This window comes from Vigna angularis, chromosome 2 (genome assembly GCF_016808095.1).
Source record: "Vigna angularis cultivar LongXiaoDou No.4 chromosome 2, ASM1680809v1, whole genome shotgun sequence".
NCBI classification, from domain to species: Eukaryota; Viridiplantae; Streptophyta; class Magnoliopsida; order Fabales; family Fabaceae; genus Vigna; species Vigna angularis.
Genome location: NC_068971.1, coordinates 9,435,647 through 9,461,802, shown reverse-complemented (window position 1 = coordinate 9,461,802; position 26,156 = coordinate 9,435,647). Strand labels below are relative to the sequence as shown.

The 26,156-nt window shown below is 31.4% G+C and overlaps 1 protein-coding gene across 1 annotated transcript; it reads left to right on the top strand.

Annotated features, from left to right (window-relative positions):
• Positions 1-566: 566 nt before the first annotated feature.
• Positions 567-21,054, top strand: LOC108328952 (uncharacterized). Its single transcript, XM_017562874.2, has 15 exons — positions 567-1,035; positions 1,214-1,416; positions 1,534-1,641; positions 4,074-4,139; positions 8,423-11,514; positions 11,713-11,946; positions 12,058-12,759; positions 12,973-13,782; positions 14,595-15,356; positions 15,463-16,290; positions 17,593-18,354; positions 18,462-19,391; positions 19,899-19,972; positions 20,687-20,764; positions 20,850-21,054. Exons 5-13 carry the CDS (start codon positions 8,476-8,478, stop codon positions 19,968-19,970), a joined length of 8,139 nt encoding a protein of 2,712 aa, XP_017418363.1. The 5' UTR covers positions 567-1,035; positions 1,214-1,416; positions 1,534-1,641; positions 4,074-4,139; positions 8,423-8,475; the 3' UTR covers positions 19,971-19,972; positions 20,687-20,764; positions 20,850-21,054.
• The last annotated feature ends 5,102 nt before the right edge of the window (positions 21,055-26,156 follow it).

Sequence of the window (26,156 nt, the reverse complement as noted above, 5' to 3'; positions counted from 1 at the left end):
TAATAAATAAGATGGCAATAGAAAGGTTCTTTCATTCTACATCTCTAATTATTTCATTTTTTTAAAAATTCTAAAACTGTTTTCTAGAATTCAAAATACCTTATACTCTATTTTTCGTATTTTATCAAATCTGATAATTTTTTTTATTAAATTTTAAAATTCAATAAAATATTTTTTATTTTCTTTCAAAATCTAATAAAATCTTTGAGATTTTTTTTATTAGATTTTGAAATCTGATAACAAAATTCTTCATTAAATTTTAAAATTTGATAAGACAAATAAAATATTTTTTCATTAAATTTCAAATTAAAAAAAAAATATTTATCAAATTTTCAAATTCAATAAAAAAAATTTATTTTAGAAAATTAGAGATGCAGATTCTAGATGAAGGTGTTAAAATATAAATTTTTTTGAATTATGGTGCTGAATTCCGTTACTTATTAATACCCGAATAAATAATAATAATAAAAATGATATTTTAGCTGAAAAAGATTAAAAAAAGCAAAACAAACGTTTCATTGAGTTTCGGCAGAAATTTCAGAAAATAAATCCTCAGAAAAGGAACACCGAACTCGTAACAGAGAAGTTGGTAAGAGAACCTTTGATTTCTCTGAAGTGATTCAATGGTTACCAGAAGTAGTAGCTAGTTCCAGTTGTGCTTTCAATGGGAGTTCCACGGCGAAAAATCCCTGTTTTATCTCAAGCGATTCTTGGTTCCTTTGGGAAATGAAATCCGACATTTTTGGATTCAAATTTGGGTTTGGGTGATAAATTGGAGTTGTGAGTTTAAAAGTGTAGCTATTGGTGTGGCTGTGATTGGAATGAGAAGGCTCCTTTGCATGCCCCATTTATTCTTGTGGTGCTTCCAAGCGGGATTTCATTACGGAGAAAATGTTACAGAATGCGTGTTGATGATGAAATCAAATTTATCCCAAAATGCTTGATATTCGTTTCACAGCGGACACTTCCACGAACAGGGATGGATGATTGAACTTTGAAGATATTGGAATCTCCTATTTGAATCCAGAAGTCAAGGTGAGATTTTCTCCACTAAAATCATGTTACTCTTCCTAATGATACAACTTGATTTGTCTTTCTTGAGATAACTCTATGATTTCTGCACATTGTGTTCACTGGGATGTATTCATCTTTATGCTTCAACATATGCAAGTCTATGATTTAGCTTTAGTTTTTTTGTGATTTTGTTTTGTAGATATCACGCCTTAGGAAAACAACAAGTAATAGCATGTTTGAAGGAATGGTGAGCGTTGAAACTCTGAATCGGGGTTTCAGAAGGGAAAAAGAATCCTGCTCGGTTATGTGAAGTTAAAATCTAGTTTGAGTAGAAGTGGAAAAAAAATGCAGCTTTTGGGATCAGTTGAGAATTTGACTTCAGACTTACTTTTTAGACAAAAGGTATCCAAATATTTCACTTCAAAGACAAATTTAACCAAGATCAAATTTATAAATTCATGACCATCCAAAGTAAAGTTTGCATCTTCTCAGCCAAAACATATTGATTTGTCTCTGAAGTGCATAACTGAAGGTTGAAGTTGTTGCGGTCTTAGCCAACTAAGGGTGGCACTTTCACTTGGACTCTTTAAAGAATAGCTCAATTGCGATGGACCTCATTCGAATTAGGTACACTCTGTTTCTCTCTCACTTTCTTTTATATATGTTATTTGTGCCGTTTGAATGGTTGGTACTCCTCATATCTTCTTTAGTAAGGTTACCTGATACTAAGTCTGATACATATATCTGATGTTGGAAGAATCCATAATCTAATCTTGGGTAGAGAAAATGGAATTTTTTCCACAGTGGAAGTCCCGTTGAACCACCAAAATGATACTCGAGGCATTTCTTTTGGCACCTCCATACCTTTTTTACCTTCCTCCGTACCGTTATAGGTGTGAAAAAAAGTTCAAATTGAAAATATTCAATAGTCAATAATACATAAATCTATTCTCACCAAATTTAAAGTTTGAAAAGCTATTCTGAATTATATAATCTATCAACGTATTACCAAATATATAAGTCAAAAATATATTAGGAATTGAACAAATTGAAATACATTTCTAAATTTGAAAATTTATTTTGAATTATGAAATGTATTTTTGATTATATAATTTGAAATAAACTTTTATATTTCATAACTTTAGAAATATATTTTGGATTATTCATTCAGATTCCAAAATCTAAAAATATATTTCAGGATGGTACAATTGAAAGTATATTTTTGGATTGTGTAACTTGGAAACGCATTTTAGATTGGATTATGAAACCCAGAAATACCTTCCAGGAATTCATTTTCAGATCCAAAACATGTTTCTAAATTTTGCAATCAAGAAATCTAAGGCATTAGTATTTTAGAAATTTCCAACATGAAGAAACTCTGGCGGTGCAAAAAGTAGTTATTAGAGCTGGCAAATTGTTTAGCCTGGCCCAATAAATAAAGTGAAAGTTTTGGTTATCCAATGGGCCATTTTGGCCCAATTTAAAGAAAATAACAAATAATTCTAAATCTTAGAAAATAGAGTCCTTTATTTTTAAATTTTAGGTTTACACAAATAAAATTAGTTTCAATTTTTAAATGTAGTCATTCGAAATATAAATTCTAAAACATGCATGAGTTTCAATGAAGTAATATTATTTTTAATTTTTTAAAAATTTTAAATATTATTTTTGAAATGAGGACCGTGGACTAAATAGGAAATTGGTTAATCTACTGTCTATTTTCTCAGTTCTACTAATAGTTCATGCTGATTCCGATTTAATCGCTGCAAAACATAAGAGAAATGACAGTTTTTTCATAAAAAAATAATTTTTAAAAAAAATTATATTTTAAATTTATGATAAATAATTTACATTATGTTGCAACCATAATCAAATTCACAGAAATCATTTGGCCATAGCTTTGAAGACTATATACTCAATATTATGTAACTATTTTTCTCCTTTACAAATCTTGATTCAAATAAAGAAAACTAAAAATTACCTTCTCTCTAACTACTGCACATTCAACTAGAGTTTGGTTTTGCTTGTTAATAATTAGTGTTTGTAATTTCAGCTTGAGGGCATTTACAAAAGTTTATGTGGAGCTCATTTGAGATTGTGAAAGTGATTAATAACCTTCATCTTTCACTTAAGTGTTTCTTTATTACAAATTATTTCAGCAAGATCAATCTCATCACAAACAAGTATCTTATTGAATAATCTGTTCATCCAAAATGAGCCTGTTGTTTTATTAATATCTTAAAGGTTTTTGGTAATTCATGATCTTAAAGGTTTCAAAAAGTAATTAAGCATCTCATGATCTTAAAGGTTTCATTAGCCTGTTGTTTTATTAATATCTTCTCAATTAATGAAAGAATTTTACTTTTTGGTTTAGTATCCTTCAATGAAGAATAAGAATTAATCCTTTTCTTTTCTCAACATTCATTCTCGCTCTGGTAAGGCAAAGAATTTCCCCTTCATTTTCCTCATCATAAAAATTCTCGCAAAGTCTATATGTAGGTTAAGATCACTGTTTGTTGACGCAAAGAAACCTTTCAGGAAAACAAAGGCAAATTCTCTTTTCAGTGAATTCAAACCTTTGCCTCAGAAATTCATCAGCCATTTTCTTAATAATTCAATTCCCACTTTGTTGTTTACCTTTGTTTTTCTGAATTTGTCTTATGGCTAGATCTGGTGTAAAGACGAAAAAAGTGTTATTTTCTGCATTTTATGTTGTAGTGTTTTAAATTTGTTATTTGATTGAACAAATTACAAAAAAAAAATCAAGAACCAAAATTAAACTTTTTTTTTTCCTGTTTATTGTTGTTCTTGTTTGTTCTCTATCATTTGTGTTTTCTAAATTTATTGTGTTCTGCAAAATTGTTTGAAGCCAAAAGAGAAGGAAAAATATTGATCTTTTCTGTTTATTACGTTCCAGTTTGGACTGTTTATCCTTTGTATTTTGTTATTTGCTTGAAAAAAATTAAAAATAAAAAAAAAAGCTCCTACTACAACCTTGTTCAATACGACCTTGCTAAATTCCAAAGTAAAGTGAAACTGAATATCTGTTCCGAAAGCAGGAGGAGGAAAACAAATTCTTTCAAGTGAAACTGAATAGCTGCAGCAAAACAGGAAGAACTCCATTGGTATGTAATACAAACAAGCTGTTCCATAAAATTGCACTCTTATGTGTTTCTTAATTTACTCTTTATTTCTATAAGATTCTTTTTACCAGCTTTCCATTACATTCCAGCATTATATATTTGTTTCAATTATATTTTGATTAGGAGGGATTAACATTACAAGTTATATAAGTTTAGAAATATTAAATTTCTTTATCTTTGACATATTTAAAGTGAAAACTCAATAACAGATCATCTACTTGTAGTACGTATGTTGCTTTGGGATATGTTAGCATTTTTATTATTTATATTTTATATCATTTAAACAATAGTTTTGTTTCCTTTCCTCCTCTAGCAAGGAGCTCATAGGCATAGCAAAGTGGTAAGACAATAATTTTATGAATATTGTCATTTATTTCCCTTCTCATATGTAAATGAGTTATTTGGTACATAGAATTAAGGAATTGTGTGTCCTAAGAGCACACAAAGGAATGATGACAATGCAGAGTTGACTGTACTTGTTCTTGTTTCTAAAGTAAAAATCCATCTTCATCCTTACCCGTCTTTGATATTTGATGGGTATGAAGTTTAAGTTTCATGGGGTATTGAATATACCATACCCGTATCCATACCTCTCCATATATTTATTAAATATCTTTTAAAAAATATTAAACAAAGAAAACATGATATTACCAAGAATTCAATACCAAACTAACATACGTTTTTCTTTATTTAATATTAAATAATAATGAAGAAATTATAATTGAATAACTTTCAAAACAGAGTACCAAATAAACTAAAGAGTGTTTTAGTAATTTAAGACAAGATAGGTATAAGGTTGGGGTATATATATGTAGATACTCATTCTTGATCTTGTACTCGTTTTAAAAAGTTGAGCCATGCCTAGTCAACCTGGGTATTCAAAATCAAAATCGGGACAAGTTCGGACAATACTTATAGGTACAAGTTAATTTGTCATCCCTAGGCGTACTTTTGATTATCTATTTACGAAGAATAGTAAGGGAAAGAAAATAAATATGAAATATAATTCCTAAATTAAAGCTATGCAAATATCTCTATTTATTGGTCATATCATTAACACTTATCTATAATTGGAGTATATTAGTCATGTACACCAAGCTTGTTACAAATACAATTGATGCGAGACCATTTTAGTGATTTCATGAAGATATTTGTCATCCAAGTCATTGGTGTCTCTCTTAAGACTACCTTTCTTTCTTTTTACAAATAGAGTACCTTTCCTTTCACAAATGTTGCATTTAGTTTGTCTATAGAAGATTGAATTAGATCCAATGTGAAGAATGACTTGAATATTGCAAATAAGCTTGATGTCTTAAATGTATCCAAATCGTGAGAAGGTTCCTAAGCCATGTAATTTCACATGCACCTCTTGCCATGTTATGCATTTAGTTTTATTTAATGGTGATCCTACTCTATCAACACCAAAGTAGCAAACAATCTCGGCATTGCATTGTCTTCATATAGGAGGTTGCAACTTGGTGCATTCTTGATATATCTAAGGATCTGCTTCACAATGCCTGAATGGCTATCACAAGGGACATTAATGTGCCACTTTGACTGCAAAAGCAATATGTCACTAGGTGATGGTGAAGTGATTGAGTCTAATGATATCTTCGTAGGTCTTCTAGTGGTTTCCCTTGACTTTGTATTAATGTTGGGGTCTATAGGAGTAGATTTGTCAAAATGTGCCGAAATCCATGGAGCAGCTCGCTTCACTTATAGCCACCTAGGTTGAGTCTGTGGTGGGTTGAGTTGAGTCACCTACTAACTTAGAAAAAAGATAAAAGATCAGCATAATTACAAAAGTAATGTTAAATTAAAACTAATTCTTTAATTGATTGTGTATTTTGTGAAAACTTGGAGTTATGGACATAAATAATGTTAAAACTTGGAAAACTTGAAGTTGAAGAGTATTGAAAATTAAGTTGGTGTGGAATATTTAATTCCTTAGTTCAATAAGCATTATATATTATGTGAAATCTCTAATTCTTAGTTATGGAGTCTTAGTTTTCATGTATTATGATTTACTAAATCTTAAGAAAATGAAATCTATAAAAAATGGCTTGTAAGGTGAGGTTTGTATCCGTATATATACTTTTAGTTGACCATATCTCTAGGCCACTTAGGATTTCTAACTCCAAATATAAATAAAAGTTCTAATAAGTGATTTTTTGTGTTTTTATTTTAATATAATTGTTTTAATTTTAGGTGGACTTGCTTTTTTAACCTATTAATCCATGCTGGGCTAGACTAAGTTGATATTTTTAAGATTAAATTTTAAGTGGGTATGGCCAAGACCATTCTGTTTTGACAACTATATATAGGAGTGTAATTGGGATGACAATCTAAAACTACCAGTCTTAGTAAGATTATCTAGAGTATACGTGTGTTGGAAAAGACAATGCTAAAGGTGGATTGAGCAACTCAATGTCCAAAAAATATTTTAGTGTACTCAAGTCTTATTTAAAACTAACTACAAAGGTCCTCCAGCCTTGGATGTTTTGAAAATCATTACTAGTGATGATGGAGTCATAGATCACCCAATATATGTCTAGACTATATGGGGAGTGAATGGGAGAAACAAAGTGATCAACCTCACAAGAACTAGTATCAAAGCTAAAATGACCGCACTATGCACATGGAGATTGCTTCAAGCCATATATGGAACATCAAAGTTCACATTCAAGGTGGTTGAGTCTCAACATACAATAAATTGGAAGCGCAACTCATTATGGAAGAAGACATTCTTAATATCTGTTGGAAGTCCCACATCGACTAGAGATAAGGCTAAATTATAATATATAAGTGAGGTGCAAACCTCACCTTACAAACCGGTTTTGTGGGGTTGAGTTTGGCTTAAACCCACCTTCTAACATGGTACCAGAGCCATGGTTAGAGCCTATCCTAGCGAGTTCTAAGTGGGCATTCTATTCTTCTATTCCACCCGTTATCGGACCACCCAATTTCTACTATCACGCACGAGATGTCTATACGATTTTAATAGATTTTAATCTCGTTATAATAGATTTTAATACCATATTAGAAAGTGAATTTTAAATCTAACTTAATCTTACAAAACTAACTTATAAAGTGAGGTTTGCACCTATTTATATATTGTAATTTGACTTTATCTCTTGTGACTTCTAACATTGATGTAACATGTATTATTTCATAATTTATTTTCATAACAATAGTATTTTATGGTGCCTTTAAACCATAAAAAAGGTAATAATTTGTGGTGGTATTTCTAACTCTATATAACCAATTACAAAAATTGCATCAATGACCTAAGTTATGTTAGGTATCACAATAGAACAAAAAGATAAAAAATAAAATCTAATATTACGATAAAGACAACATAAGAAATGCATAAAACAGTAAAGAAAACCCACCCTACCAATATTTTGTAATTCCCCCTCCCATTTTGTTACCCACTTAGATATATGTTTACAAGACTATATTCAGTTTGTTTCTGCCTAAACAACTTTAAGAGCTTATAAACAGGATTTGTTTAGTAGCTTTTCAAGTAGCGTCTTTTAGGACACTACATTCTAACTTATTATTTTTATTCCTTTCCATGTCTTATGATACTTGTTAACTTAGTATTTTACTTTCTCTCAAATATGGTAGGTTTTATTGTAATTGAAGACATACATAAATCAACACAATGAAAGTATGATGGTACTTTATGATATCAATTTTATTTTAAACATAATCAGAAAAATGTTAAGACATTGTATAGTATTAATAATTAATAATAGAATAATACCATATAAAAATATAATAATTGAAACTAAGTAATATAACCAAAATAATTGACGTCAAATATAAAAGTTTAAAATTAATTACAAAATAAAGTTATAAATACCACAAAATGCGTTTTTATTAATTAAATATAGAGTTAAATTTAAATGTGTCTATTAGTTTTGCCCAACATAACCTTAATCACGAGGATCAATGGTTGCAATAATAACACTAGAAATTTTAGACTAGTATTAACCAAAAACCTCAAGACAATTTGTCTTTCTCAGCTATATGTGTGTTATTCAACTTGTCTATTTTTACGCAATATGAACTTCAACTCAGAATTAAACTCTAACATATGCATATTTTACATGCATAGTTGACCCGAAATATGAACTGAGCTGGGACTACTCCACAATTCTTTAATATATGTTGTTTTGTTGAATCCCTTACCATTCGATCATTTGTCTTGTGATTTTATTTTTGTATTTCTAATCTAAATTTATATTTGTAAAATTCAGGAAGAAGTTGTAATCACAGTTGAAAACAAGTCAACAGGAAGTGTCCAGGAAGCATGGACCCAAGCATTATAGTGTCTACAGCCACTGAAAGTGTATTTAAATTTGGGGAAAATCTGGTTACCCGTCATTTGGGTTACTTTTGTAATTACAATGGCAAATTTGAAGAGGTGAAACATCGTATTGAGATGCTTGATGATACTAGAAAGAGGGTGCAAAATGATGTTATGGTTGCAGAAATGAATGCAGAAGAAATCGAAGAAGATGTTAAACATTGGTTGAAACATGTGGATGAGAAGATCAAAGAATATGAAAATTTCCTGTGCGATAAACGCCATGAGAAGACAAGGGGCTCCATTGGTTTCTTTCCTAATAACTTGCAGTTGAGGTATAGGCTAGGAAGAAAAGCTACGAAGATTGTAGAGGAAATCATAGCAGACGAACTTTTGAATAAAAAGTTTAATAAAGTCTCGTATCATATGGGCCCATCCATGGATGCTGCTTTGTCAAACACTGGTTATGAAAGTTTCACGTCAAGAAAGAAAATTATGGGAATGATTATGCAAGCACTTGAGGACTCTACAATTAGTATGATTGGAGTTTACGGTGTTGGAGGTGTGGGAAAGACCACTTTAGTCAAAGAAGTTGCTAAGCAAGCTAAAGAAAGGAAATTGTTCAATAAGGTGGTTATGGCAAATATAACAAGAAATCCTGACATAAAGAAAGTTCAAGGACAAATTGCTGAGATGTTAGGAATGAGATTGGAAGAGGAAAGTGAGATTGTAAGAGCAGATCGTATTCGAAAAAGATTAAAGAAAGAAAAGGAGAATACCCTTATAATCCTAGATGATCTCTGGAATGGATTGGACTTGAACAGACTGGGGATTCAACGTAATGAAGATGATGGTGTCAGCCAAAAGGTTGCCAAGGATGTTGCTGACTTTGGTTATAAAAAGGTGGAGACAGAAAAGTTACCTGCTGATTCCAATAAGATGAAGAAAGAAAAATTATCTAGTGACTACAATAAGATTAAAAAAGAAAAGTTATCTGTTGATCACAAAGGATTCAAAATTTTCTTAACATCTAGAAATAAAGAAGTATTATGTAATCAAATGGATGTCCAAGAAAGATCAACTTTCCCATTAGGAGTCCTTGACCAAAAGGAGGGAGAGGCTTTACTTAAGAAAATGGCTGAAATAAGTGTTACCAATTCTGCATTTGATGACAAAGTTATTGAAATATCCAAAATGTGCGCTGGCTTGCCCATAGCATTGATTTCCATTGGAAAAACATTAAAGAATAAGAACCATTATGTGTGGGAGGATGTTTGTCGACAAATTGAAAGACAAAATTTTACTGGAGGTCAGGAACCTATTGAATTCTCTGCAAGGTTAAGTTATGATCATCTAAAAACTGAGGAGCTTAAGCTTATTTTCTTACAATGTTCTAGAATGGGAAGTGATTTTTCGATTATGGACTTAGTCAAGTTCTGTATTGGTTTGGATATGCTTCAAGGGGTTTTCACAATAAGAGAAACGAAGTATAGAGTAAATGTATTGATGGAAGAGCTAACCGAGTCAAGTTTGCTGATGAAAAGTTATTCTAATGACTGTTTCAACATGCATGACATTGTGCGCGACGTTGCTCTTTCAATTTCATCTAAAGAGAAAAATGTATTTTTCATGAAAAATGGCAAACTAAATGAGTGGCCTCACAAGGATAAATTGGAAAGGTACACAGCTATTGATTTACATTATTGTGAAATTGTTGGGCTTCCTGAGAGTAAATATTGTTCTAGACTTGAAGTCTTCCACATTGACAGTAAAGATGATCTTTTGAAAATACCAGATGACCTTTTTAAATATATGATTGAACTCAAAGTACTGATATTGACTGGTGTTAATTTGTCATGGTTACCTTCTTCAATTACATGCCTAACAAACCTAAAGATGCTTTGTTTGGAGAGATGCACTCTAAGAAATAACTTATCAATCATGGGAGAGTTAAAGAAATTAAGAATTCTTTCTCTTTCAGGATCTAATATTGAAAATTTGCCTGTTGAATTGAGGCAATTGGATAAGTTGCAACTTTTGGACTTAAGCAATTGCTCGCAATTAAGAGCAATACCTTCCAATATGATATTAGGGATGAACAGTTTGGAAGAGTTTTATATGAGAGATGACTTGATTTTGAGGGAAACTAATGAGGAAATTCAAAGTAAGAATTCTAGTCTTTCTGAATTGAGGCACTTGAAGCAATTAAGAAGTTTAGACATACACATTCCAAGTGTTGCCCATTTTCCACAAAACTTATTCTTTGACAAGTTGGATAGCTACAAGATTATCATTGGAGAAATTAACATGCTTTCAGTGGGAGAATTCAAAATCCCTGACAAGTATGAAGTAGTGAAATTTTTGGCATTGAACCTAAAAGATGGTATTAACATTCATTCTGAAAAATGGATTAAAATGTTGTTCAAAAGAGTTGAATATTTGCTTCTAGGAGAACTCAATGATGTTCATGATGTTTTCTATGAATTAAATGTTGAAGGGTTTCCAAATTTGAAACATTTGTTTATTGTAAACAATGTTGGCCTTTTGTACATTATCAACTCCGTGAAGCGATTTCACCCTTTACTTGCTTTCCCCAAATTGGAGTCCATGTGTCTTTACAAATTGGAGAATTTGGAGAAAATATGTGACAATCAACTCACAGAGGCCTCCTTCTGCAGATTAAAGATCATCAAGATTAAAACATGTGGTCAATTGGAAAGTATATTCTCATTTTTCATGCTCAGTCGTCTCACCATGCTTGAAACAATTGAAGTGTGTGATTGTGATTCATTAAAGGAGATTGTTTATGTTGAAAGAGAATCTGATATTGTTAGTGATGTGCAAACTGACAAGATTGAGTTTCCTCAATTACGATTTTTAACATTGCAATCTTTACCAGCATTTTTTTGTTTGTATACCAATGATAAAATGCCTTCCATCTCTGAATCATCAGAAGACCAAGTGAAAAACAGGGAGCTCAAAGAAATTACCGCAGTAGCTGGTCAAGATACAAATGCTTGCTTTTCACTCTTCAATGGAAAGGTATTTAAAATAAATATTATGATAGATTTTTATCCTTTACTTCACATTTGCAAACTTTCATGTTTAATTTGATATGTTATTTCTCTAAAAGATGTAAGAATTCATGGTTTTGATCTCTTTCTCTTTCGATTGGGTCAGTCAACTTTTGTACATCAAAGTTACTTATCCTTAAGACAATAATATTATGTGCTTTTATAGGTTGCAATGCCCAAATTAGAGTTCTTGGAGTTGTCTTCAATCAACATCCCGCAGATATGGAATGAGAAATCTTTGCATTGCTTTCAAAGTTTGATTACACTGAATGTATCAGATTGTGGCAATTTAAAATGTTTATTGTCACTTTCCATGTCTGAAAGTTTAGTGAATCTGCAGAGTCTTTTTGTAAGTGGATGTGAATTGATGGAGGACATATTTTGTGCAGAAGATGCAATGGTAGGTATATTCATTCAATTTAATTAAATTATGGTTAATTTGTTGCTTAACTGCAGTGTCCGTAATTGCTAAGGTCTTTTATTTGATCACTCAATCTACTTCCTCTTGCAGCAGAATATTGACATTTTTCCTAAGTTGAAGAAAATGGAGGTTAACTGCATGGAAAAATTAAGTACCCTATGGCAGCCCTATATTAGTTTTCATTCCTTCCACAGTTTGGATTCTTTGATAATAAGAGAATGCAACAAACTTGAGACAATATTTCCTAGTCACACGGGGGAAGAATTTCAGAGCCTTCAAAGTGTGGTGATTACTAATTGTATGTCAGTGGAAACCATATTTGATTTTGGAAATATTTCACAAACTTATGGTACAAATGGGACAAACCTGCATAGTGTCTTTTTAAAAGGGCTGCCAAAGTTGGTGCATATATGGAAGGTGGACACTGATGAAATTCTTAATTTTAGTAATCTCCAAAGCATTGTTGTTTATGAGAGTAAAATGTTAAAATATCTCTTTCCTCTCTCAGTTGCCAAAGGCCTAGAAAAACTGGAAACACTTGATGTATGTAATTGCTGGGAAATGGAGGAAGTTGTTGCTTGTAACTATCAATCAAATGTAAACCTTATCACCTTTAGGTTCCCTCAACTAAACACTCTATCGTTACAACATTTATTTGAACTCAGGAGTTTCTATCAAGGACCACATGATATAGAATGGCCATTTTTGAAAAAATTATTTATACTCTTTTGTAGCAAGTTGGAGGAAACCACAAATTTGCAAGTGAAGTCGATCTTTTTAGCTACAGAAAAGGTATAAGTTAAAAAAAACATGATTTAAAGAAAGCCATGAAACTTATGAAACTCTTGTTGAAGGAGGTTGGAAGTTATATTTTTATTTCTTAACAAAATATTTAGTCATCTTATATTATATATATATATATATATATATATATATATATATATATATATATATTAGCATGCATGATTTTGGCTCTAAATTTGCTTTGATAACTACTATTTTTAGGTCATACACAACTTGGAATATATGTCTATTAGCTTGAAGGAAGCACAGTGGTTACGAGACTATGTTTTTAGTGTTCATAGAATGCACAAACTACAATCACTTGTTTTGTCTGGATTGGAGAATACTGAGATTCTCTTTTGGTTGCTTCATAGACTTCCAAATTTGGAAAGCATTACATTGAAAAATTGTCTCTTCGAAGGGGTTTGGGCTTCTACAAGCCTTGTTGTACATGAAAAAGTTGGGGTTGTGGTACAACTTAAGGAGTTGATAATTGACAATTTGAGGTATTTACAGAATATAGGCTTTGAACATGACCTGCTTCTTCAAAGGATAGAGCGCTTAGTCATTTCTGAATGCCTAAATTTGAAAAGTTTATTGCCTTCCTCGGTGTCTTTCAGTTACTTGACATACTTGGAAGTAACTAATTGTTCAGGACTGAGGAATTTAATAACATCCTCAACTGCCATGACCTTGGTTCAACTAACAATCATGAAGGTAAGCCTCTGTCAAGGGATTGAGAAAATTGTTGCGGAAGAGGAAAAAACACAAGTGATTGAGTTTAGACATCTGAAAGCTATAGAATTGGTGTCTCTACCAAGCCTCACTTGTTTCTGCAGTTCTGAGAAGTGTGACTTAAAGTTCCCCTCGCTTGAAAATTTAGTAGTAAGTGATTGTCTTCTAATGGAAACATTCTCTGAAGTCCAAAGTGCACCGAATCTAAGAAAAATACATGTTCTAGTGGGTGAAAAAGACAGATGGTATTGGGAAGGTGATTTAAATAGTACTCTTCAAAAACTTTCCACTGATAAGGTATGCATATATTAGAAATCATTATCATTATCACACATTTTTCTTTCGAATGTAAATTTTCAGTTGATGTTCTGCTACTGGATAATTATGTCATATAAGACAATAATTATCTTTTAGAAATAAATTAAATCAAATACATGCAGTCATGTCTCCAACAATACAAGACAGTGTGTATTTGTAAGATTTGTGTTAGTTCATTTGTTTGGTCCTGGTTGTGCCATGTTAAATGTTGAGGCAACATAGAGGTTTATAGTTTCAGGAGGGTTTTTGTGAGATCCAAGGAAGAAGAAGCTCTGGTTCCATTCATAGTATTACCTCTGGAAATAAGCTGGTTAGGCACAAATGATGTTTTCTTTTGAAACTTTCTAGGTGGTACGGTGGCTGGTGGTGTTGTTGGTATTTTTTTATTTAGAGTGTTTTAACTAAAAATGTCAGAAATTTATATTTTAAATAATTTATTTGATGATTTAGATCTATTGAAGATAAATATTGTCATGTGACGTCTTCTGTTAATCAATAATTAAACCTTTGACAGAAGGTTTTATTGAAATAATAGTTATATTTTATGGATTAATTTAGAAAAGTTTAAAATTAAAAAAAGAAAAAGTTTCCTTCAAATTCTTATTTTATACACTACAGTTTTTCCTCCTATTTATGGTAAAAAAGAAGGAAGGAAAGGTTTCATTATCTTCCTTGAGGAGGTGTAGAGATAGCCTAAAAAATTGAGGGATCCGAAAATGTCATTACTCTTTTATACTGGAAGTTCAAAATCGGAGGTGGTTAAGGTAATATATATTTATTCATTTTTGTAGGTTTCTTTCAAACATTCAAAGCATTTAACAATTACAGAGGATTCTGATTTGGAGGAAATTTGGCGCAGCAAGGCTGCTTTTCAAGATAACTACTTTCACAGTTTAAAAACATTGTTGGTGATGGACATTACAAAAGATCATGTGATTCCATCTCATCTACTTCCTTGCTTAAAGAACTTAGAAGAATTGGAGGTAGGAAGCTGCGGGGCAGTGGAGGTAATATTTGATGTAAATGACATTGACACGAAGAGAAAAGGAACAGTGGCTCGATTGAAAAAGCTCACTTTAACTACATTGCCAAATTTGAGCCGTGTATGGAAAAAAAATCCTCAAGGAATTGTTAGCTTTCCCAATTTGCAAGAAGTGTCTGTTTTTGATTGTGGACAGTTGGCATCACTGTTTCCTTCATCCCTTGCCATAAATCTCCTTAAGCTTCAGACACTTGAAATACAGTGGTGTGATAATCTTGTAGAAATTGTTGAAAAAGAAGATGCACTGGAACTTGGAACAGCTGAAATGTTTAAGTTCCCTTGTTTGTTTTCGTTGCTTCTTTATAATCTACCACTGCTTACTTGCTTTTATCCTGGAAAACACCGGTTGGAGTGCCACATGTTAGATGTCTTAGACGTGTCTTGTTGTCCTATGTTGAAGCTATTCACATCAAAATTTCATGATAGTTACAAAGAAGCAGTTACAGAGAGTCAAGTTAGTGTTCCAATTACAACTACCTGGAGTCAGCAACCTCTGTTTTCGGTTGAAGAGGTGACAAAGCATTTGAATTTCAATCTTTTTTCTTTTTTCCTTTTCAGTATTTTTCTCCTAGCTTCTAACTGTCACCATTTTCTTTGGAATTTGTTTGGCTTGCTAGGTTGTTCCCAAACTGAAAGAATTGACAGTCAATGAGGAAAGCATTATCTTGTTGAGCCATGTATATTTGCCACAAGACCTCTTTTGCAAATTAAATCTTCTTCAGCTGTGCTTTGAGGATGAGAACAATAAGAAATATACTTTTCCTTTTCATTTCCTTCACAAGGTGCCCAGTTTAGAACATCTTCAAGTGTATGAGTGCTTTGGTCTAATGGAGATATTTCCATCTCAAACACTCCAATATCATGAAAAAATACTTGTCAGATTGAGAAAATTAACCCTAAATAACCTTCCAGAGCTGGACACAATAGGGTTAGAGCACTCATGGATAAAGCCATACACTAAAAAGCTTGATTTTTTAAAGCTAGAGGAGTGCCCCCGGTTAGAAAAATTAGTGTCCGATGTGGTATCTTTCAGCAATCTGAAACAGTTGGCTGTTGAGTCGTGTGAAGAGATGAAGAATTTATTCACTTTTTCAACTGCCAAAAGTTTGGTGCAACTTGAGATCCTAACAGTACTAAAGTGTGAATCAATGAAAGAAATAGTAAAAAATGAAGATGAAGATGCCTATGAGGAGATCATACTTGGACGGCTCAAAAAATTAAAGTTGAATTTCTTATCAAAGCTAGTAAGCTTTTATTCAGGGAATGCCATGTTGCAATTGCCATGTTTGAGTACAGTGACGATAGTTAAATGTCCCAAAATGAATACATTCTCTAAAGGAGGTTTAAATGCCCCAATGTTTTCGGGGATTAAAACTTCTTTGAAGGATTCTGATTTCCACTTCCACAATGATCTCAACTCGACAGTCCGGTGGCTTCACCAACACGTAAGTAATTCATTACCCAAATTAGATCAATATTCTCAGTGAATTTAATTAATTCAAATGGGTCTCCTTGATTCCCCCATTATATTTTTTGAGCAAAAATTAATTTTTAATTTATATAAGAAGGATTTTATTACCATGTTTGAAAGAAACTTTTGGAATAACTTCGTTTCCCTCTGAAAAATTCCCTACAGCAAAGGAGGTGCTTGGTGATGTATTGATTCATAATTTATAGGAATGATTAAAATTTGTTTGAATAGACATGAGTATTTTTGTGAATACTTAGTTTCAGATTAGAAAGTTTTCACAACTTTTATATGATAAATTTTCCAAAATCTTTATGTATTTATCACATTAAATGGCCTAATAAGTATAGGGATGATAAGAGGTTGAGTTTGGATCGGGTACCACCCGTTTTTATTTTTTAAAAAAAACTAGAATTTGCTTCCATTTTTGTGTGGGTATCAGCTTTAATCCTATCCTCATGCCTATTGGATACTCATATATCCAGCATCTTCTACTTTCACTTATGTATAAAGTCTATAAATCTAAAATCTAAAATAGTATAGATTAAAAAGTTACTACATGATTGAGTACGAAGCAGAATCTAGTTGATTTTTTTTTTATGTTGTGAGGTAATATTGGTAACATAGAAGGGTAATTGTTAATAGATACAAACTAATGGTTTGTCCAAAATTCTCAATGGAAGATGCATGCCAAAGTGTATTTATATTATTTTTAATATGCTTAATTTTATGTTTTAGCAATGTAAAGCACATTTGTTTGACTACAAACAAGGTTTTATGTTTCTATTTGGGTACGATTTTTACATGTGTTCGTTTGCTTATTATTATATCACTTAGAAAATGCTAATTTATGTACTATTAGTTTCATTGTCCGTAATTCACCACATCTTCTATTTGATCTTTATAAAAATAGAAATTTCACTCTTAAATCATCTAAGCATATCATCAAGAGAATCCAAATAAAACATTAAAATGAATTAGATATAACCTTGAGTGATTAAAAAGAAGTCATAACTAAACAACCTTGTAGACACAATCCTCTTACATAATCGTTCTTAAATTTAATGTTCTAATCTAATAGTTTTGCAAAAATCACAAAAAACGTGGATATCATGTCTTGATATTAAAAATGTATGTATATTTTAATTATATATACACACACATGTATATATATTACACACACACATAACAAATGATATAATTGACTTGCTGTTATCTTTTTCAGGATTTTATATTTGTCTTGCCAAAATCTACTTTTCACACTTCTTCATTTTCACAGGTTTCGGATGAACATTCAAAGCATTTAACTCTTGCGGATGATTCTAAGCTGGAGAAAATTTTGCACAGCAAAGCTGCGTTTCATGATAATAATTTTAGCAGTTTAAAATCATTGGTGGTGAACAACGTGACAAAGGATCATCTGATTCCATCTCAAGTACTTCTTTGCTTAAAGAGCTTGGAAGAATTGGAGGTAAAAAGCTGCAAGGAAATGGGGAAAATATTTGATGTAAATGATCTTGACACGGAGAAAAAGGGAATAGTGTCTCGATTGAAAAGGCTTACTTTAGATACCCTGCCAAATTTGAAGTGTGTATGGAACAAAAATCCTCTAGGAATTGTCAGCTTTCCCAATTTGGAAGAAGTGTTTGTCTCTGATTGCGGGGAGTTGGAAGCACTGTTCCCTTCATCCCTTGCCAGAAATCTTGTAAAGCTTGATGAACTTGATATAGAGAATTGTGAGAAGTTGGTAGATATTGTTGGAAAGGATGATGAAATAGAGCTTGAAACAACTAAAATGTTCAAATTCCCTTGTTTGTTGTTTTTGACTCTTTTTAGGCTGCCACGACTTAGTTGCTTTTATCCTGGAAAACACCATCTGGTATGCCCCTTGTTAGAAACCTTAGACGTTTCCTCTTGTCCTAAGTTAAAGTTATTCAGTTCGGAATTTCATGATAGTCAGAAAGAATCAGTTATAGAAATTCAAGTTAGTTCTACAATTACAATTAGCCGTCTTCAACAGCCTCTTTTCTTGATTGAAAAGGTGACAGCTTAATCCCTTTTGAATCCCAACTTTTTTCATTTCCTCTTCTTATCAACACCTCCTTCTAACTGCCACCATTTTCTTTGGAATTTGTTTGACTTTGCTAGGTTGTTCCCAAACTGAAGGAATTGACCCTCAATGAGGAAAGCATTATCTTGTTGAGCCATGCGAATTTGCCGCAAGACCTCTTTCGAAAATTAAATCTTCTTCTGCTATGCCAAGAGGGGGACGGGGACGGGGACGGGGACGGGGACGAGGACGAGGAGAAGGAGGAGGACGAGGACGAGGACGAGGAGGAGAAGGAGGAGGAGGAGGAGGACGAGGATGAAGACAAGAGGAAAGATACTCTGCCTTTTAATTTCCTTCGCAAGGTACCCAGTTTAGAACATCTTAAGCTGTCGGATTACTTTGGTCTGACGAAGATATTTCCCTCCAAAAAGCTCAAAGTTCAAGATAAAATACTTTCCAGATTGAAACATTTAACCCTAGATAACCTTAAAGAGTTGAAGTCTATAGGGTTAGAGCACCCATGGGTAAAACCATACTCTGAAAGACTTGAATCATTAGAGCTCATTGAGTGTCCGCAAGTAGTAAAATTAGTGTCTGGTGCAGTATCTTTCATGAATATGAAATTGTTGCATGTGACAGACTGTAAAAGGATGGAGTATCTATTCACATTTTCCGTTGCCAAAAGCTTGGTGCAACTAGTGGACCTATCTATAGAAAATTGTAGATCAATAAAAGAAATAGTCAAAAATCAAAATGAAGATGCTTCTCATGAGATCATATTTGGATGGCTCAAAAAATTAAATCTGGATTCCTTACCATTGCTTGGAAGCTTTTATTCAGGGAAAGCCAAGTTGCAATTTTCACGTTTAAAAAAAGTAACTTTATCTAAATGCCCCAATATGAAGACTTTCTCCCAAGGAGACATAAATGCACCATTTTTTTCTGGGGTTGGAAGTTCGATTGGAGATTTTGATTTAACCTTCCACGATGATCTCAACACTACAATCAAGAACTTGTGTCACAAACAGGTGCGGAATTCATTTTGGAAAATTGAATTCTTGTATGTTTATAAGCTTACTGTCACACTTATAGTGCTGTCCATATTGCAATCATGCTGTATTTTATGCTTAAAACATATTTATGCTTAAAACAAGTTTGTCGTGAAAAAAGGATACATCTGAGAAACCAAAAACATATTACAATGTCAATTTTCATTTTTTAAACGTACATTCACACCCTCTGCAACATATTTCCAAATGTAGCTATGCATCATCCTGCTATACTGTAATTTTTATGATTTCCCTATGGTTGCATTAATATTGTTCGTGTTTGATATTTTTGCTCCATACTTTTCCCATTCCCTGTATATGAAACACTGCTTCAAATTGATATTGAAAGTACTTGAACTAACTGGAGCAAAATAAAAAGGGCAAGCTAATTCCAATAATGCAAAATGTTCAAAAATCACATTTAACCCATTTTGAAAATATGTTGAAAGGATACTTGTATTAATTATTCTTTTAATTTGGTTTTAGGTTGAGGGTGATTCCGTCACGGAATCAACTGATAGAGGAAGCAGTGATGGTGATAATTACACATCCGAATAAAGGTTAATGATAAATCTTATTTTTAAGTGGTTTTACGTCTAACATTCACCTACATTGTTATGAATTATCTATTGTTTGGTTTGAATTTTAAGTTAGTTGCATATTCTCTATAGGCCAAATAATTCATTAAAAAATCTTAGTTCAGTTTTCTTTTTCACGGTGCAATGAAGATAAAAAAGATGTTTCTTTGCATTAAAAGTGCATTCATTTAGGCCTTGTTTACTTGAGTGGATTTGAGGGAGAGTAATTAACGGGATTTGAGAGGATTTGAAAATAAATTTTTTTGTTAAATATTTGAGTGAATTTGGAGGTAAATGAGATTGGATTTGGAAGTAATTTTTTTTAATATGTCACGTCAATCAAATCCTACACTAATTCTCACAAACTTTACTTCCAAATTCATTCTTACTTACCTCCAAATTGACTCAAATAAACAACAAAAAAATTTATTTTCAAATCCTCTCAAATCCCCTCAATTACTCTCTCTCAAATCCACTCAAGTGAACAATGTCTTAAAGATATACTGCAGATATTAAATCTGGACACAAAATTGAAGAGATATTAAAAACAAATTTACGACATTTTAGTGGGAGAAGCAACATATTTCATTCCAATATATTTTACCTACCAATATGTATATTGATAATTTACATTCCTTGAATAATAATAATAATAATCATGTCATGTAATGATTTTTTTTTTTATATTCATTTTAGTGAAATAAACAAAGGTGACTATTACTGGATGTCAGCCATAATCTCTGCAAAGATTAGGAATTCATGGACACCGGTAATGTAGGTTTTGTTTTTCTTTAACAATTTAGATTAATTATAGTTTTCATTATTTATTGTGGTAATGTTAAATTCTTACCTTCTGCAGTTATTTAAGACTGAAGAACCTATTGAAAAGATTCAGCCGAGATAATTTTCAGAAGAGAGAAAATTATTGGGGGTTAGGGTAGTTTACTTCAGTTTTATTTGTTGGTCAAATTTATATTTCTTTAGAATGAATTTAGAAACTTTGCAACTCTACATTAGTTTAGCATACAGTTGTACATTTATGCATTAATTATTCAATTACATAAAGAAAGGTATGATTGAATAAGTATTCTTGGTTAAAAAGAAGTTAATATTAAATCATCTAAAACAAAAAAAAAATTGTTTTTTTTTATTGTGAGATGATTAATTAATGATTTTTTTAATATAATTAGGAATTTGTCTTTTTCGTATAGTTCAAAGAGTAAAATGATTTTTGTGAAAGAAATTATGAGTTTTTTTATAATAGGTTTCTTTTTTGTGTGTGTGAGATGTAATTTTATTATGAATTTAGTATGGTTTTCTATATTTTTATTTATTTTTTATTTTTTAATAAAATCTTTGTGATGGGTGATGAACTTAACTTTTATTTGGAATAAGTATTCTTTGTTGGTTTTCTGATTTACCGAGTGAGATGTATACATAACACAGAGGTTATTAAAAAAAGCGACATATTATTTATTGATTATTGCATTAATCAATATCGAAAATAATTTTCTACATTAGTTATTTAATTGGTGAAGAAAGGCTTTAACTACTGCCACCACTGCTTTTTCTCTAAAGTGGATGCACCTAATAACATCGTACACGAGTATAATGATTTCTATACCGAAAGTCTTTCTGACAAAGGGTATTCAGGCAAGCGAGTTTCATTAAGATACAGCGGTTGGAAATGACTACTCGTGGTTGTGGTTAATTGTAAATGCTTCCGCTGAAGGGGGAATGTACCTATGTGAAAGAGACTTACCATTGAGGGGGAGATGTTGGGTATCCAAGTGTGAGTCCAAGTCCCACATTGAATAGAAATGAAAAAGTAAAACAGTATATAAAGATAAAAGACCCACTAATATATTGTCTTAAGATTTTGGATAAAAAGTGGTGTTGATCCTTTATATATAGTTGGCTCGAATGTCATTGGTGTTTGTGCAACCCACATTTGGATATGAAAGAAAATAAATATCTACACAAAAATGTCATAATTTATATACATATTTTATTAGTTAACATTATTGATCAATACTACATTCCAAACAAAAAAGAGTGATAATTTACCAATAATTGTATTATACAAAACTATGATATTGAAATCGTGATTATTAACTCGTCCTTTATTATGGTGTTAGACCTATATACATGCAATAGAAATTCGAACACACAATGAAAAGATTGAGAATGTTTCTTATCCGTTCATCTTGTACCTTTAATCATTTTATCTTATACATCTAATTTTCGAAATCCTATGAAAATTTTGTTTTTATTTGATTTCAAAATTTAAGAAATAATTTTTTCTTTATCATTTTGAAATTTAGATTTAGTCTTCGTTAAATTTCGAAATAAAACATTTTTTAAACATTTCAACAAATTTTGAAATTTAATAAAAAGAAATAAATTGTAGAGTTTTTTTTTTATTTGTAGAGAACCATTTTAGAATTTTAAAAAAATTTGAAAATACAAAATGAAATTATTAGAGGTGCAGAGTAAAACAACCTTTTTATCTTTAATTATCTTTTTTTCTCATGCCAAGCATAGAACATAGCCTCTCTTTGTCTCATGATAATATACTCTCCCACTCTCTATATAAGGGTTTTGGCTCAGTGTTTGCTGATGCAAAGCAACGAAAAACAAACATTTCAACTCAATTCTGAATCTCATCAAACTTTTTTCTTTCATTTACATCCTATTTTTATCCTTTAAACCTTTGGGTTTCTAAAATAAAAAAAAATAAAGAAGCTTAAGAAACATATATTTTCTGTATATTTTAAGTTTGCTTTTAATTACCCTGCGTTTCTTTCTGCTATAGCCTTTTTAAAAAACCCTAAAAAATATTGATTTTTTCTTTTCGATTCAAACTTGTTCCTTATTACATTTCTAAATTTCCTGTTTTCCAAATAATTAAAAAATAACAAAAAAATTGTTTCTTTTTATATTATTTCCTTCCAATTTGTTCTTCTTCTCCTTTGTGTTTTTAAACTTGTTATATGCCAGCATAAATTTAAAAAAAAAATCAAATTAAGTAAAAGAAAAAAGTACCTCATTTGAGTGCACGATCCTCACCTTTTGTAATCACCATTATCAAATTAAACCGAATAGGTACAAAATTACAACAAGGAAACAATTTTGGTAAGTAGTCTAAAAAAGCTGTTTTATAATAATATTGTATTTTTGTTGTTGTTTCTTAATGTATTCTTTTGTTAATTAAACATCTTTGTTATTTTGGTTATTCTTTATAGCAATATGTATTTATTTCAGCATTGAAATATTAAGAAACTTCAAATTTCTATTTCTTTAATACAATATTCCTTTGGTATGCTTTTCAACATTTTATAGCTACGAGGAATTGAAGAGTGAAGTTATAGTCCTACATTAAATAAAGATTAACAAAATGAATATATAAAGGGTTAAGTATGTTTTTGTCCCTTAACCATTATGCGATTTTGGTTTTAATTTATTTTTTTTTAAAATATTCATTCATTTTCATCTCTCTTTTTATAGAAACTCAAGATTTAATTTTCCAACACCAATATCGTTAAATTTTTTATGATGTGGCTAACGGTATGCCACGTGGTAAATACTGTTTTATTTTCAGCAATGGGGTTTTGTATATGTTTGTAAAGGTGTTCTTGGTTGTCAGATTTTGGAGGAGAGGTGTAACTTTTGGTTTTGTTTTAAAGAAGGATAATCAGATTATATGTTCCAGTTAACAAATGAGATACCAGATTACATAATGCAGTGCGTTTGTATGGACGGCATGGTCTAGAAGTGTTACTATAACAAGTGTTACCACATCAGAATCCTCTACATATACTAAAATGAATATATTTATCACGCTTGAGCAACATCATTAATTGTTGTAATTCAGTTTTGCACCCTTTCAAATATCGTTTGCAAGTATATCTTGCATTATACAATTGCTTTATTGTTGTCACATTATTTTCTTTCAGGGTAAGCATAATGTTTGCAAGCTAACTAGACTCTTAGTCATGTTAACAAGTATTGAATGTTCATGTGGTTTTGATATTCGAACATAAGGTGACCAACTAAAGTCTTTAACAAATCATGGTTCTGAGACTCGTATATTACCTTCAATACCCACTCCTCTCTATTACCAACTGGTTTACCTCGCAATTTAAAAGGATAATCGCATTTTCTTGTGCTAGTTATACTAGGCTGCACATTGGATTTATATTTCCTATACTTTCCATTCCTTTCATTCTTAACAATGCATATGTCTTCCTTCCAGGTGGGTTATTAGTTTTATCAAATCTCATAATAACAACAATAAAACCAAGCTAAAAAGCAATACCTTGCACCCACTCAAATAACTTATCATGTGTAGAAAATATCTCATCAGTTCTAAACGGTCTATTATAATCTATATGTGCCATTTCACTTCCAGTCACAAAAATGGTGTCTTCCATGTTGAAGCTTTGAGTTACTTCAGTTGATAAGCCAGTTCTAGATGGTAAAAAATGTGGGAGGGAGCCTTGGAGAGAAAAAAGATACTTTTGTTGACATTTTAGATGGCTTGGACACAAGGAAGAAAGCATGGGTTGCCTATGTTACCTTGGTAACATTTCGTATTTGCTAAGAGATCCTTAACCATGCCTATTTAAGGGAGCCTCTAAACCACATGTAAATGATCGATTAATATTGAATTTGAGAGACACCTTTTGTATGAATTTGTGAATTTTGCTCTTGTGAGAGTGTTTACCATTGGTCTTAACTTGAACCTTGGTTCAAGTGGCAACAATCACCACTTATCTTGAGTTGGAGAGACTTTGCTATCCCTTAAGTGTTGTGCCTCATTCCATTCCCTATCCCTTCTTATTCTTTTCATCTTTTGGTATTTTTTTCCATGTTCTTTTATGTTCTTGCTCTTTATGCTTATGCATCTTTTATGTTCATTATTGTTCTCTCGTTTCTTTGTTAGAATTTAATCTCAAAAAATGTTTTTTGACAACTTTTTTTGACAACTTTTTTACAACAATGTATGTGATAGCTTGTGATTGGTCTATTTTAAATATACGAACCAATAAAATAGTGACACATAGTCCATTGTCAAAAAGTTGTCAAAAAAATTTGTTAACATATCATAGTTCTTCAACCTCCTCTCCGTCGTTTGAACTCTTTTAAAATATACCTTCACGATAAATTTTTGATTATTTTAGTGTCCAATAGGAATTTTCTTGGAGTTTTCTTAAGAAGTTTAACACAAACACATCACACTCATTCTAGATGTAAGATCTATATCATCATTTGATTCCTTAAACCCTAAAGAATAAACTTCCATGTCCAGTATCAAAATTATAACCAACTATACAAACAACACAAATTAATATCACTAAAAAATTCTTAACATAATTGCATATCAACTTGACTGCATAAATCATTTCTTAAATAACCAATCCGTCCTTAAGGAATCAAATTATATAATTCGAATAAGATTCATGTATACCAAAATGACAATTTCGGTTTGAAGCCCTAGATTTGGATGTAACAATTATGTTACCTAATATGAGAGAGTGTATATCGAAACCTAAAATCCGGTAAATGTTTTTCAGAAATGTAATTACATAATTGAATAATCCAACATATATCTCTGAATCCAAGAAAAACTCTATCAGATTGATAAATCTAATAAGCCTTTTCCATTCGGAGTTATACACGGGATTGTTGAGTCTAGTAAATACACCTTGTAAAACATTAACCAAATTGCAGTTTTTGATTCAAATAACTCTCATTAAGTAATTCTGTTATCACTTCTAGATTTAGGGCTTGAAATCCGGTGTATAATTGCTTTACCCAGAGTGGTCTTTCTAGAGAATAAAAAAGGTTTAATGTCTTGGTAGGTTCCTATTTTAGTCCAAAATCTCAAATAAGTTCCTCTTTTTTTCGGCGTTTGAATTGAGTTCTTTTTTTTTTGTAAAGTTGAAGCAATTAGAGGCCTGCCGTCAAATTGGACAAACAACTATTTAAGTTTGGGTTACGTGGCATTAAAAGTGTATTTCTTAATCTCATGTGGCATTAAAAACGAGTTTTGTTTTAAAAATTTGGATTGCACATATGTTGAATCAGATTTAGGGAATAACTAAGCGGGAAAAATGTAAAATTTAAGTGCAGCCCCCAAGGGTCGCGTAAGGGAAAACTCTTT

Bases quoted from the DNA above. Each gene is read 5' to 3' on its own strand.
- LOC108328952 (XM_017562874.2), top strand. From the start codon at position 8,476: ATGGACCCAAGCATTATAGTGTCTACAGCCACTGAAAGTGTATTTAAA. The intron at 11,515-11,712 runs GTATTTAAAATA...GTGCTTTTATAG, and splicing joins TTTCACTCTTCAATGGAAAG to GTTGCAATGCCCAAATTAGA. The intron at 13,783-14,594 runs GTATGCATATAT...TCATTTTTGTAG, and splicing joins AAAAACTTTCCACTGATAAG to GTTTCTTTCAAACATTCAAA.